Source organism: Ctenopharyngodon idella, chromosome 13, assembly GCF_019924925.1.
Source record: "Ctenopharyngodon idella isolate HZGC_01 chromosome 13, HZGC01, whole genome shotgun sequence".
In the NCBI taxonomy this organism is placed as follows: Eukaryota; Metazoa; Chordata; class Actinopteri; order Cypriniformes; family Xenocyprididae; genus Ctenopharyngodon; species Ctenopharyngodon idella.
The window spans coordinates 17,080,423-17,093,703 of NC_067232.1; the positions used below are offsets into that span (position 1 = coordinate 17,080,423).

General features: G+C 36.4%; 1 protein-coding gene across 1 annotated transcript in view; it reads right to left on the bottom strand.

Annotated features, from left to right (window-relative positions):
- Window positions 1–1,641: 1,641 nt before the first annotated feature.
- kcnh5b (potassium voltage-gated channel, subfamily H (eag-related), member 5b) overlaps window positions 1,642–13,281 on the bottom strand; it is a 45,417-nt gene continuing 33,777 nt past the window's right edge. Inside the window, exon 11 of the mRNA XM_051918088.1 lies at window positions 1,642–3,647. Within this exon, the coding sequence (XP_051774048.1) occupies window positions 2,634–3,647 (1,014 nt within the window). The 3' untranslated portion in view covers window positions 1,642–2,633. The remainder of the gene's footprint in view (window positions 3,648–13,281) is intronic.

Consider the following 13,281-nt stretch of genomic DNA (forward strand, 5'->3'; position numbering starts at 1 on the left):
CGCGATTTAGTGCGATTATGAAATCACAAAGGCTGCGATTATTTTTTTTTATGTGCAGCTTGTCAATGAAGTATGGCTCCAAATGCTAATCCATCTGAAAGCACTGCGCGTTTGAGTCGCTTATAATGAACATTTGAAAAAGCAACATGCGTCAAACATCTTTCCAGACATGAGAAGCATTTATTAACATCTTGTCCAACAAAAGACAACATTTAATAACATGTTTTTACTCCAAACTCACTTCATTACGACAGTTAAGCATCCTTCTGTGAGATGATGTGGCTTCTTACACAAAATAATGCAGTCGTGCGATTATTAGTCGTGTTTAATCAATTTAAAGCGTTTCAATCTTGTTTATTCAGCTACAGTGATATGACGCCTTTTATCAACTTCTGCGGCAGGGCATATTTAGAGTTTCTGCGCAAGAGCGCCCTCTGGCTTTCAGATGGAGAAGCATTTACTACTGATCACAGAGCCGTACAGCTCTGACAAGCTGCGCATAAAATAAGCGTTTAATCGCGATAAATCGTGCAGCCCTAATGAAAATTATCCCATAATTTACTCACCCACCCTCAAGCCATCCTAGGTGTTTATGACTTTCTCTTTCAGCTGAACACAATTGGAGTTATACTAAAAAATATTCTGGCTCTTCCAAGCTTTATAATGGGAGTGAATAGTAACTTAGATTTTAAAACTCAAAAAAGCGCATCCATCCATCATAAAAGTAATCCATGGGGTTAATAAATGTCTTCTCAAGCAAAGCGATGTGTTTATTCATAACTTTATAAACTTTAATCACTAGCTTCCGGTAACGTCTGTCCACGTGTCACGTGAGAGTCGAGTTCCGGCATATGACATAAGAGTAGCGTAAGCTTAGGTGAGGGTAGACATCTCTTGCATTTTAAACAGTTGTTGCTGGGCAACAAACTCAAGCTCCTCCTACATTTCTCTTTAAAAATTCTCATTTTAGATTTCTAATTCATCATCAGTGTTTTGTTTTGCTCTATCCTCTGCGCTTTCCGTCAGTACGTCATGCGTTGGGTCAGAGTTCACTCTTCAGCCGGAACTAGACATTGTGTTATACCGGAAGCCAGTGATTAAAGTTTATAAAGTTATAAATAGGATATTTTTCTTACAAAAATGCATTGCTTCGCTTCAGAAGGCCTTTATTAACCACCTGGAGCCATGTGGATTACTTTTTTGGGCTTCAAAATCTAAGTTACTATTCACTCCCATTATAAAGCTTGGAAAAGCCAGGACATTTTTTTAAAATAACGCTGATTGTGTTTGGCTGGCAGAAGAAAGTCATATACACCTAGGATGGCTTGAGGGTGAGTAAATTATGGGATAATTTTCATTTTTGGGTGAACTATCCCTTTAAGTAAGGGTACAATAATACCTTTAAATAGTCCTTATAAACAGTTTTTCAGATTTGGTTCCATTTTACTGTCATTGTGGAGTCCTGATCTACAGACTGGGCTTGATCTACTGAAGAGACGGTCAGGATGTGTTTCAGGTGTTTCAATTCGTGAGGACAACTCTGGGCATTCCAGTCCTATGATTAGGGACTTTGTTTGAGAGATCAACAAATCATAATGTTGTCTTGCATACGAGAACAAAATATTGTGGCTGATCCTTAAAACTGGAAATATTTATTTACCATTTTTTATTAAGGTTGCATATAACACAGTTGACAAATATGCAATGGTGAAGCTGCAGTCACCAAAAGCTGCTATTGGTGCAATATAAAATGAAACAAACCCCAATAACATTGAGTGGTACATAATTGAACTGCAAAAAATCCTACACCCTCCAAAATCCTTGAAAATTTGCAAAAAAATCCAAAAAATTAAAAAATGAAAGCTGACACATGATTAAAATGTACAGAACGACAGACACAAAAAAACACAGATCTGTCCTATACTGATAACCACTGCAGGTTTTTCCTCTCCAGCTTTATCTCAAGAGTGATGTTAAGGTCCTTTAAGGCAAAGTTCTTGAGTGCTGTGAAAGTCATTCATGCATACGTAACTGTTTCAAAAAAAGTCACATTCTCCCTCAGTGATTTGTCATGCTACGTGTTGTTAAAAACCTGAATGTACATTACGGTGATATCAAGACAATCAACAGTCTCTTTCATTTAGACATTGAAAATAAGCATTCTGTGAGAATAAATAGATCTGCATGCAGTTAACTGCATAATATACAAGCATTTAAATATTTCAGTTGTATAGACATCATCAGGGTTGTACATTTTTGGCAAGCCAGAACCCAGCTGGACATGCAGAATATATACAAAAAAATATGGGTGGAGAGATAGTTCCTGCATTACTTCAGTGTGCAAAAAGTGCTGATTGAACATTAAAGCACTAAAACTAAAAATCCATTTATTTTTTATTTAGCAGTACTTGCCACTGTACTCTGAGAGGGTTAGAGTTCTTGGCAGTTATTTAGACTCAAAAACCAACTCCTGCTCCCATACAGATGTTCAAGTGACAACTATATCCTCTAAAATCACAGCTCCTATTTAGGACGTTCCTCTATGAGCTGCAGGTATAGGTGCCAGATGTGGATGCACCATAAAAGTGATGCTACAAATGCTTCATCTCAAATGCTTAGTGAATTCAAAACTCTTATGGCGATCCCTCATCCTTTTCAGAATCAGGTGTAGTGAGTGTGGACACTGGGATGCTGCCCTGTGCTTTAAGTTTGGGTCTATGTGTTTTCAGATTTGAGTCTTCACTAGATGAGGCCTTTGAAGTCTCTAAAAGTAGCCTGAGAATTTGTCCAACCCGTTCTTCTAAAGTCGCCATCCTTCCGTTCAGAGCCTGGATCTCTGTCCTCAGCTCCACCCTGGCCTCCTGCAGCGAGGCCAGGAATGAGCTCTCGCTACTGGGGTAAAAATCACGGGCTGGTCCTTCTCTTCCTCCAAGTCCAGGTATAGGGCTCTGTGGTTCTGAAACCCTATCCAGTCTCTGGTCGCTGTAGGTCAGGCCGCTATCCCAAGAGTCCGTTTTGCGGAGCGAATTCTTCCTGGATTCTCCCACCACCTCAACACTCTCTATCTGAACTTTGACTTCTGGTGAAAGGCGCTCCATGGACACGGCCTTAGCTGCATTGTTTAATCCCTCTTTCCTCTCCTCCTCTGGAGGTGAACCTGGGGCAGCCATGTTGTTTTTCAGTCTCATCCAGCCACGGCCGGTTCCTGCGGGTTTGGTCCGTGCCGTGTTATTCACTTTGAGCCGGTTTGCGACTTGGTCACCGCTGGCCACAGCAGGCTTGAGTTCCATGATGTCGCGGTTGATCTGCTTGATGGAGTCGCCCGCTTTAGGATAGGCCAGACAGTTCTGGATGGGTGTGATCTGGGAGATGGTGACCACGCTGCTTGTGGACCCGTTCTGAACCGTGTGCAGCGAGTTCTGCATGAGGGAGGTGTGTGGTTTTGGCATGCGTGTGGGCTGCTGTTGATTCTTCTCCAGGTCGAGCTGGGCCGAAGCACCCTGGTTACGGAGCTCCTTCTGCTGTTTAAACTTCTGGAAAAGTTTTCGGACCGGGTGGTCCACAGGAATGGAGAGTGGGACCTCATTCTTTGAGCGCTGCCTCTCCTCTTCCTCCTTCTTCACATCGATTATTTTACGGAATATAAACTGAATATGGAGACAAGAAATACCATTAGTTTGATTGGAAATGGCATCTACAAAAATTTTGGAATTAACATCAACTTTCACTTGAAGATAAATAGACTATTGCTGCATTTTGACCAAATTCCATATTTATAAGACTTTTGATGCAAATTGAGATATTACAATTTCCATCTCTATTATTTAGAAATTATAATTATGAAAAACAGTATCAGAAAGATTTATTAATGTTTGAATACTAAACATAAAACAGCAACATCAATATCAAAAAAGAAGTGCCGCTCCTTGTATATAAATGAAACATTTACCATGTAACATCATGAATTTCAGCATAAGGGATTATCAATAATGTGTGCTGTGTTGGGAAAGAAAAATGTAAATTATACATGTTTTATCTTCCTCTAAAGCAGTCACTTCTTTTTGTGTCTTGCCATGGTCTGCCAACAGATTACCTATGCTTGGAGATTGTCTTAAATTATATCTTTTGTTCTCTTCACCCCCCACTTTGTCTCTCTCAGATCCCACTTTTTCTCCACATAATTTTTTCATCACGTTTCATCACATTCTTTACTGAAACTGATTTGTGGTGCTTGATTCATTTAGTTCAGCTGATTATATTCATTTACTTGTGTGTGTGTCTCTCTCAAGATACTGTAAAAGACACGAACAATGTCAGACTAAAGGCAAAACAGGTCAACAAAATAGCTTCTGATAACCCATTTAAGTACATGAACAGGTTTTTATTCTGTATATTATTCAATTAAATAGACCTTAATATTTTTAAATGTCTAAAATGTTCAAGCTATGTAACAGTTTAAAGTATAAATTCTGCACTACTAGCATCATGAACTGGAATTGCAAGAAAAATAATAATCACTATTGACCATTTAGAATTGCCTATGACAAAATATATTTTTACATTTTGCATAAAATGATTGTGCTAGAAAACATTTAACCCAACATATATATATATATATATATATATATATATATATATATATATATATATATATATATATACATACATACACAGTTGGTACGGAAAGTATTCAGACCCCCTTACTCACCCACTCTTTGTTATATTGCAGCCATTTGCTAAAATCATTTAAGTTCATTTTTTTTCTTCATTAATGTACACACAGCACCCCATATTGACAGAAAAACACAGAATTGTTGACATTTTTGCAGATTTATTAAAAAAAATCTGAAATATCACATGGTCCTAAGTATTCAGACCCTTTGCTGTGACACTCATATATTTAACTCAGGTGCTGTCCATTTCTTCTGATCATCCTTGAGATGGTTCTACACCTTCATTTGAGTCCAGCTGTGTTTGATTATACTGATTGGACTTGATTAGGAAAGCCACACACCTGTCTATATAAGACCTTACAGCTCACAGTGCATGTCAGAGCAAATGAGAATCATGAGGTCAAAGGAACTGCCTGAAGAGCTCAGAGACAGAATTGTGGCAAGGCACAGATCTGGCCAAGCTTACAAAAAAATTTCTGCTGCACTTAAGGTTCCTAAGAGCACAGTGGCCTCCATTATCCTTAAATGGAAGACGTTTGGGATGACCAGAACCCTTCCTAGAGCTGGCCGTCCGGCCAAACTGAGCTATCGGGGGAGAAGAGCCTTGGTGAGAGAGGTAAAGAAGAACCCAAAGATCACTGTGGCTGAGCTCCAGAGATGCAGTCGAGAGATGGGAGAAAGTTGTAGAAAGTCAACCATCACTGCAGCCCTCCACCAGTCGGGGCTTTATGGCAGAGTGGCCCGACGGAAGCCTCTCCTCAGTGCAAGACACATGAAAAAACACCTGAAGGACTCCAAGATGGTGAGAAATAAGATTCTCTGGTCTGATGAGACCAAGATAGAACTTTTTGGCCTTAATTCTAAGCGGTATGTGTGGAGAAAACCAGGCACTGCTCATCACCTGTCCAATACAGTCCCAACAGTGAAGCATGGTGGTGGCAGCATCATGCTGTGGGGCGTTTTTCAGCTGCAGGGACAGGACGACTGGTTGCAATCGAGGGAAAGATGAATGCGGCCAAGTACAGGGATATCCTGGACGAAAACCTTCTCCAGAGTGCTCAGGACCTCAGACTAGGCCGAAGGTTTACCTTCCAACAAGACAATGACCCTAAGCACACAGCTAAAATAACGAAGGAGTGGCTTCACAACAACTCCGTGACTGTTCTTGAATGGCCCAGCCAGAGCCCTGACTTAAACCCAATTGAGCATCTCTGGAGAGACCTAAAAATGGCTGTCCACCAACGTTTACCATCCAACCTGACAGAACTGGAGAGGATCTGCAAGGAGGAATGGCAGAGGATCCCCAAATCCAGGTGTGAAAAACTTGTTGCATCTTTCCCAAAAAGACTCATGGCTGTATTAGATCAAAAGGGTGCTTCTACTAAATACTGAGCAAAGGGTCTGAATACTTAGGACCATGTGATATTTCAGTTTTTAATAAATCTGCAAAAATGTCAACAATTCTGTGTTTTTCTGTCAATATGGGGTGCTGTGTGTACATTAATGAGGAAAAAAAATGAACTTAAATGATTTTAGCAAATGGCTGCAATATAACAAAGAGTGAAAAATTTAAGGGGGTCTGAATACTTTCCGTACCCACTGTGTGTGTATGTATATATATATATATATATATATATATATATATATATATATATATATATATATACATACAGTATATATATATATATATATATATATATATATATATATATTTAAACTGTTACATATATATATATATATATATATATATATATATATATACATACACACACTGTATACACAAATGTAGTTTTTTTTCACTACTATAAATATATATATATATTTCACTGAAATAATACATTAAGTGCAATGTAGTGTTGTCAAAAATATAGATTTTTCGATACTGAAATATCTGAAACGCTTCCAATACTCATTTTCCGCAGAATACCAGCTGCACTTTCTCGCTTTCCCAATAATATATATATATATATATATAAAAAGTCAAGCCAATGAGGTAGGATGGTCAAATAAATAGAGTAATGTTTTGATAGTGCCACAGTTTCAGTAGAAATCAACATACAAATGGTTAACTTGACTATTCACATTAAGCCAGGATAGGAAAAAAGACATTTTAAGATCAGCAGAATTACACACATCACCTTTTTTTCTTGATTTTCTTAAGAATCTGTTTTGAAGAATACCGAGTGCAACTAATAGATCTGAACACAAACACACAAAAATGATGGATTTGTTCAGACACTGAGCTCACAGACAGAGAAAGTCTGTCATTCTCTTTTGCCCTCTTTCTGAAAGTCAGCAAAACAAGAGCTGAACGCTGCAACATTCTCTGTTTGAACATTACAACATTTTTTTGTCCCACGGAGGCTTTATTTGAGATCACACACACACAGTTCCTGGTACAGCTTAGAGTTATTCACACAAAACCAACAGAAATTACTTAATGAGTTCCAATCACAGAGGGAGCTGCCGGCATTTGTGTTGTTTTTAATAACGTCGAGAAATGAAAGCTCATTAATAACTAATTCTTCTGACCCCTTTCAAGGCAATAATCCTTGTTCGCCTTTTCAGCACATCTACAAACAAAGTTTTATGAAGAACACTTTAAATTTGATTTCACTACCTGCAGTAAAGTCAGGGATGAACTGGCCATAGGGAGCAGAGGGATGCTGGGACCATCATTGTATAGGCTGGCTGTCAAACTTCAAACATACAAAGCAAAAACAAAGATTTAACGGGAGAAAGGTTTCCTCTGGCTAGTCCATTGTAGCCAATGTTGTGGATTTGGGCACTGGCAACATTGAAAACTGTCTAAGACTGCAATGTTCTCTAGGGCAACATGGGACACAAAGCTCAGACACACACTCCAATCTTCAGTCTTCTGCAAAAATCCAATCAATTGCACCTCTTCTACTAAGTTCATTGAAAAACTACAAATCCTTTCGAATTTAAATAGAAGACATTTGTTCTAAGTCTCCTGTCTCTTTAAATAATTATTTGAAGGAATTCATTCTAATTATATACTTCGAATTATTTAAAATGTACCATATAAATATAAATGTATCATAAAAATATAATGTATAAAAATAAAAATATATATACAATTTAATTATATTTAAGTCCCAGTCCATCCCATATTAAAGCTTATTCTTAGATTTTCTGCTTGTAGGTTCAACTGGTTTTTCTGCCTTTCTTCTCCACTGACCTCCATCACTCCCTGTGCTGTGACAAGAGTCCTCAGAGAAAGGTTAAAATTAAGGCAGAATCTCTTTCATGATGTTGTAAGAGGACATAACCTAAGCAATTAGTCCATGAAGAGTGATTAGAAGTGATTAGAAGAGAGAAGCTCTACTCAAATAAATCTGAAAAACATGAACTCAATTAATGCTGTTGTGGTCCAAAAGTAATGCAACCAAAAGCAATGGAGAAGATATACTGCAAATTCTGTAATTCTCAATAAGAAAATGATATTGAATGCTGCAAAAGATGAGATAATTGCACATTATGACATTGTAACCGTGAACCCTCTTGCATAAAGGACACGATGCAAATTTGTACTATGCATATTCAGATTTGAGGAACGCATATGCTAATATTAGAGAAATTAACATTGCCAGAAGGCATATTGTATAAACAATTACCACATAAAGAGGTGCAAGGCTGAATCATGAAAATCTGTAAATACTTTTGTGTCAGAAGAAAGAGACAGAAGAAGAAAACTCCAGCCTCATTCTAGGGCAGAGCCATTATCACATTCTTTACGGATCCTAAGCAATGATACGGTTCAGAATTTTCAAATGAACCGATTCACATTCACCTCAAAGGACTTCAGCGTCTCACTTTTTCTAAACAAGAGACAGCTGACCTGACTGTCCTTCCCTGAAGGAATACCACACAATGCACATCATAGCAATATGCATCACATTTTCATGCTTTTTCTTGGAGTATTAAAGCACTCTGAAAATATCTGTTCCATACTGTAATGGCTATGTTAAGATTCCACTTCTGATCTCAGAGCGCCGGAGTGAAGGCTCTGTGCACTAATGTGCAGTCATCTGCAACTGCCGACAGAATGAGAGATTCAAAAACTTGTGGTTGCTAAGAAAAACCAGCTGTCATGATGCATGTGAGTGCTGAGGTTTTAGGTCAGCGGAGCAATCAAAATACTGCATTTGCAACCTTAAGACAGACACCACTTGAGTAATCACACAAATGATCCAACAACAGCTAATGCATTCAATTCTATGGAGCAAAGTTCAAATCACTTCAACTTTGACCTTGTTTGCTGCTGACCTGCTGATGCTTGTGTTGAAGCCTGCTGAAAATTCAGCTTTCTTATCAAAGGAAGAAAAACCTACCACTAAATTGTAATACTATTTCACAATATTACTGTATTTTTTATTAAATTAATGCAGCCTTGGTGAGACTTTTTACATTGTTACAAAAAATTCAACTTCATCAAAGAATCCTGAAAAAATATCACAGTTTGCACAAAATCACTAAGCAGCAAAACTTCTTTCAACATTGATAATAATAAAAAAAATGTTTCTCGTGCATCAAATCAGCATTTTAGAATGATTTCTGAAGGATCATGTGACACTGAAGACTAATGATGCTGGAAATTAAGCTCTGCCATCACAGGAATAGATTAAATTTTAAAGGGGTCATGAACTGAGAAATCAACTTTTCCTTGAGCTTTTGATATATAAGAGGTCATCATACTTGAAAACTTCATTGTTAGTCCAATAAAAGCTTTTTTTGACACCAGGCCCATTGAACAACTGATCCTGGAATGTGCTTATCTAGATAGGAGTGTTAGTGAGATGAGGAGGAGAGAAGAGTGAAACATGACTAAAAATAACATTACCTTTCAAAGGATCCTAATGCTAGGAATATGGTTATTTATTTTCAATAATGTGAATGTCTCAATTGAGCATTATTTATTTGTATTCGTTATATATTCCACTATGGATTCTTTGGTAAATCAATTGCATTTTTGGCGCAGGCTTTGCAAACAGACTTGTACAATATGGACTCAACAGTAATGCAACAACATGTAAGTAACTGTTAATTCTAATGCCTGATCTGATATGTAATGATTCATGTACAATCAGATGTTCTTTGTCTATGTGTCAGTAAATCAAACCAGTTACTAAACAGTCAACTTCACGTTGTTTCTCTTAGTAGGATGAAAATAATATGTTATTTAAATGGTGATTATATATAGAAAGTGATCAAAGAACGCTCCCTTTACAGTCTCTGGAACTGTCAATCAAACAGAGCGCACTGGAGCTGTCAATCAAACAGCACGAGTTTATCAGTGACTAAGTTCTGGACTCGCGCCAAAACTCCCGTTTATTCAAAAATCTCTTAGTTACATCGCGTTTGCACTGTTAGTGATGATGAAAGCATTTGTTAGTGTGCAGAAATTGAGTTGCAATGACGAGATCACTGCTTTCATGCGCTCAACAACATGTTTGTGATCGGCTACATTGTTCATCACTGCAACATTTCATGCCACAATCTAAATATAATGCCATAGATCTAAATGTAATGCTATAATTAACACTTTTCACGATTAACCTTGAGAGTTGTAATAGTAAAAACGTGCTAAGCTTTCAAGAGAGTAATACTTAGCTATTTTATATGCAAAGATGTTAGCCAATCACAGCAGTGGGCGTTTACACTGAAGTCTCACAGCAGACACGCCTCTTAAAACAGAGCGTTCAATTCAGAGGGCTAAAATCAGGGTAGGAAAAATGACTTTTATATCTAAATTATGACAATTTTTGATGTAAAAAGGATACTAACATTATAAGTGCACCCCAGGAAACATTATAAAACAATAAAACAACGCAGTTAATGTCCCCTTTAAAATACATTAAAATAGAAAACAGTTTATTTTAAATTGTAATAGTATTTCACAATATTACAGTTTTTACAGTATTTTTTTATTAAATAAATGCAGAAAGAAATACTGATATAAAAAACAAAGAAATATGGACTCTAAATAACTAAAATATTTCAAAGTACATCTTTGGTCATTCTAAACATGTCACTTGTCAGTCCTTTTCCAGTTTTAAAGTTTATTGTGTGTGTGTGAAGCATTGAGGCTTGAGTGACTTAAAATGACAGAGAAGCCTGTTAGCAAAACAATTACATAACACATCTTGGACACACACACACGCACAAACCGCCATTCCGCAGTGGGGAAGCGTCTTCTCTCTGACGAGAGGTAATTGGCTCAAAATGTGTCCAGAACGTTTACTGCTGAGAATCACTGACAAATGCTTCAGACCCTCTTACTGTCACATTACAGTTAGAAGGAAACCAGGTGTGCTCTCTCACACAACTTCTCCTCATTATATACTAATAGACAACGTAACCCCATCTTAAATATAAGAATCCCCACACAGGTGGAGAAAAAAAATTAATTCTCTGACATTACAGGAGCAGAAATATCACAAACACAAGCTTTCAGATTTACAGCTGCCACAACACTCCAAGTCCCTTTCACATATTATTGCCAGCAAGCAAAAAAAAAAAAAAAAAAAAAAAGCAGGGCTGCTCCTCTCCACCATCAATCTCTCATTCTCTAGAATGTTCTGGAAGCACTCAAGAGAGAAGCCATTATTCCAAAGAGGAAATCGGCAGGGGAGTCTCACCATCTTGCCAAGGTGTCGCTGTGTGTATCCACGACTAAATGGGTCTGACTTTTTTTCTCTGTAAGAGCTCTTGGGGAAAATCTGCCCGAGGTGAGCGAATGGAAGCATTTTATCGTTATCCACTTGTTTTATTTTTTGTAACTTCTTTCTTTTCGTTTTCCATATATTTATCATGTAGTGTGCCTGAACTTGTATTTGTGTATCTCTGTACTCTCCTGAGGCCTGGCACTACAGAGAATAAACTTAAAAACATCACTAATTAGACCACTAAACAGACCAAATGGAGATGAAGACAGGACTGAGAGTGAAAACTAACGAGAGAGAGAGTGTCTTGGGGGGAATTCACTAAATTAATGGCACCAGTTGCTAGAATTGTTAATGTGCTTATGCTGTCCACGGTAAGCTCCCGATTCACTAAAGGAACTGCAATCAGGTAATAGTGCTAAAACTTGAAAAATATATTATATTACATTACATTAAAAATAAATGTATATATATTAATATTAATATATATTAATATTTATATTTAATATATTCATATATATATGAATATGATCAAAATACTTTTTCTTGCAACTGCATATTATATATATATATATATATATATATATATATATATATATATATATATATATATATATATATATATATATATATAAATATATATATATATAAAAAAAAATAAAATACAGGGGAAAAAATGTCTCTGTAAATATTTGTTCTCATCTCTTTCTTTCAGCTTAACCCTGTGGTGCCATTGCTCTACCGTACCTAAACCTCTCTCTCTCTCTCTCTCTCTCTCTCTCTCACACACACACACACACACACACACACACACACACACTGAGGGAGAGTGTGTCAGTCTCAGTGGGTGATTAGGTGACACATTAGGGCTGTTCAGGTAATCCAGCCTGTCACCTGCAGTCATACACACACCTCTAAGGCAGCCATGCACTGAACACACGCACTGAAAGCTGTTCTAATTCAGTGACACACAGACTGATGAGATACGAGATTCAGTCTTCTATTCAATTTACTGCTTAAGAAAATAATTCTAAACCTGTCCGTATCTCTTTGCCTAAGAAAACATGTGACTCCCGGAGGAAATAACACACCCTTCACAAACATTTGCCATTGCTGCATGGTGCCCAGAGTTCCACAATAGGGAAGAGTAAATAAAGAAAAACACTTGATATTTGAGACTATGTAGACACAGTCAGGAGTGCTTTTGGCAATTTTATTACAATAAAATTATCTAAAATTATTAACTTGTATAAAAATTCACTTATTAAACTGTATTATTATTATAGTTGTTGTTGCTATTGTTGATATATGTTTATAATAATAATTATTAACAATAATAACAACAACAATAACATAATAATAATTCTATTATTGTTCATTCTATTATTATTAAAACCAATACAAATAATAATAGTAAACATATGTAACAATAATAACAATAAAGTGAGTTTTAGAATATTATTATTATTTTAAAACAGTAATATAACAGCGATGCAGTGCCTCCAGAAAATCACATGATCTCTGAGGCTATGTATACACAGTCGGGAGTGCTTTGGTCATTTTATTAACAATAAATATTTATTTAAAATTATTAACTTGTTAAAACTGTATTAGTATTATTATTAGTAGTGTATATATATATATATATATATATATATATATATATATATATATATATATATATATATAATTAATAATAATAATAGTAATATTAATAATAAAGTGAATATTAGAATATTATTGTACAATTATTTTTATGTCAATTTTTTTTCTATTTCACGGGGCAGTGCAAAATGATCTGCTTAACTAATACGTGTATGATTCTCATTGTCATTATGTCATTAGAATTGATGTTTGCTTGTAATGCTAAGATAGAACTTGTGAAAATTTGATGTGGTTTGGCAGTAGTACTGTTGTAGTTT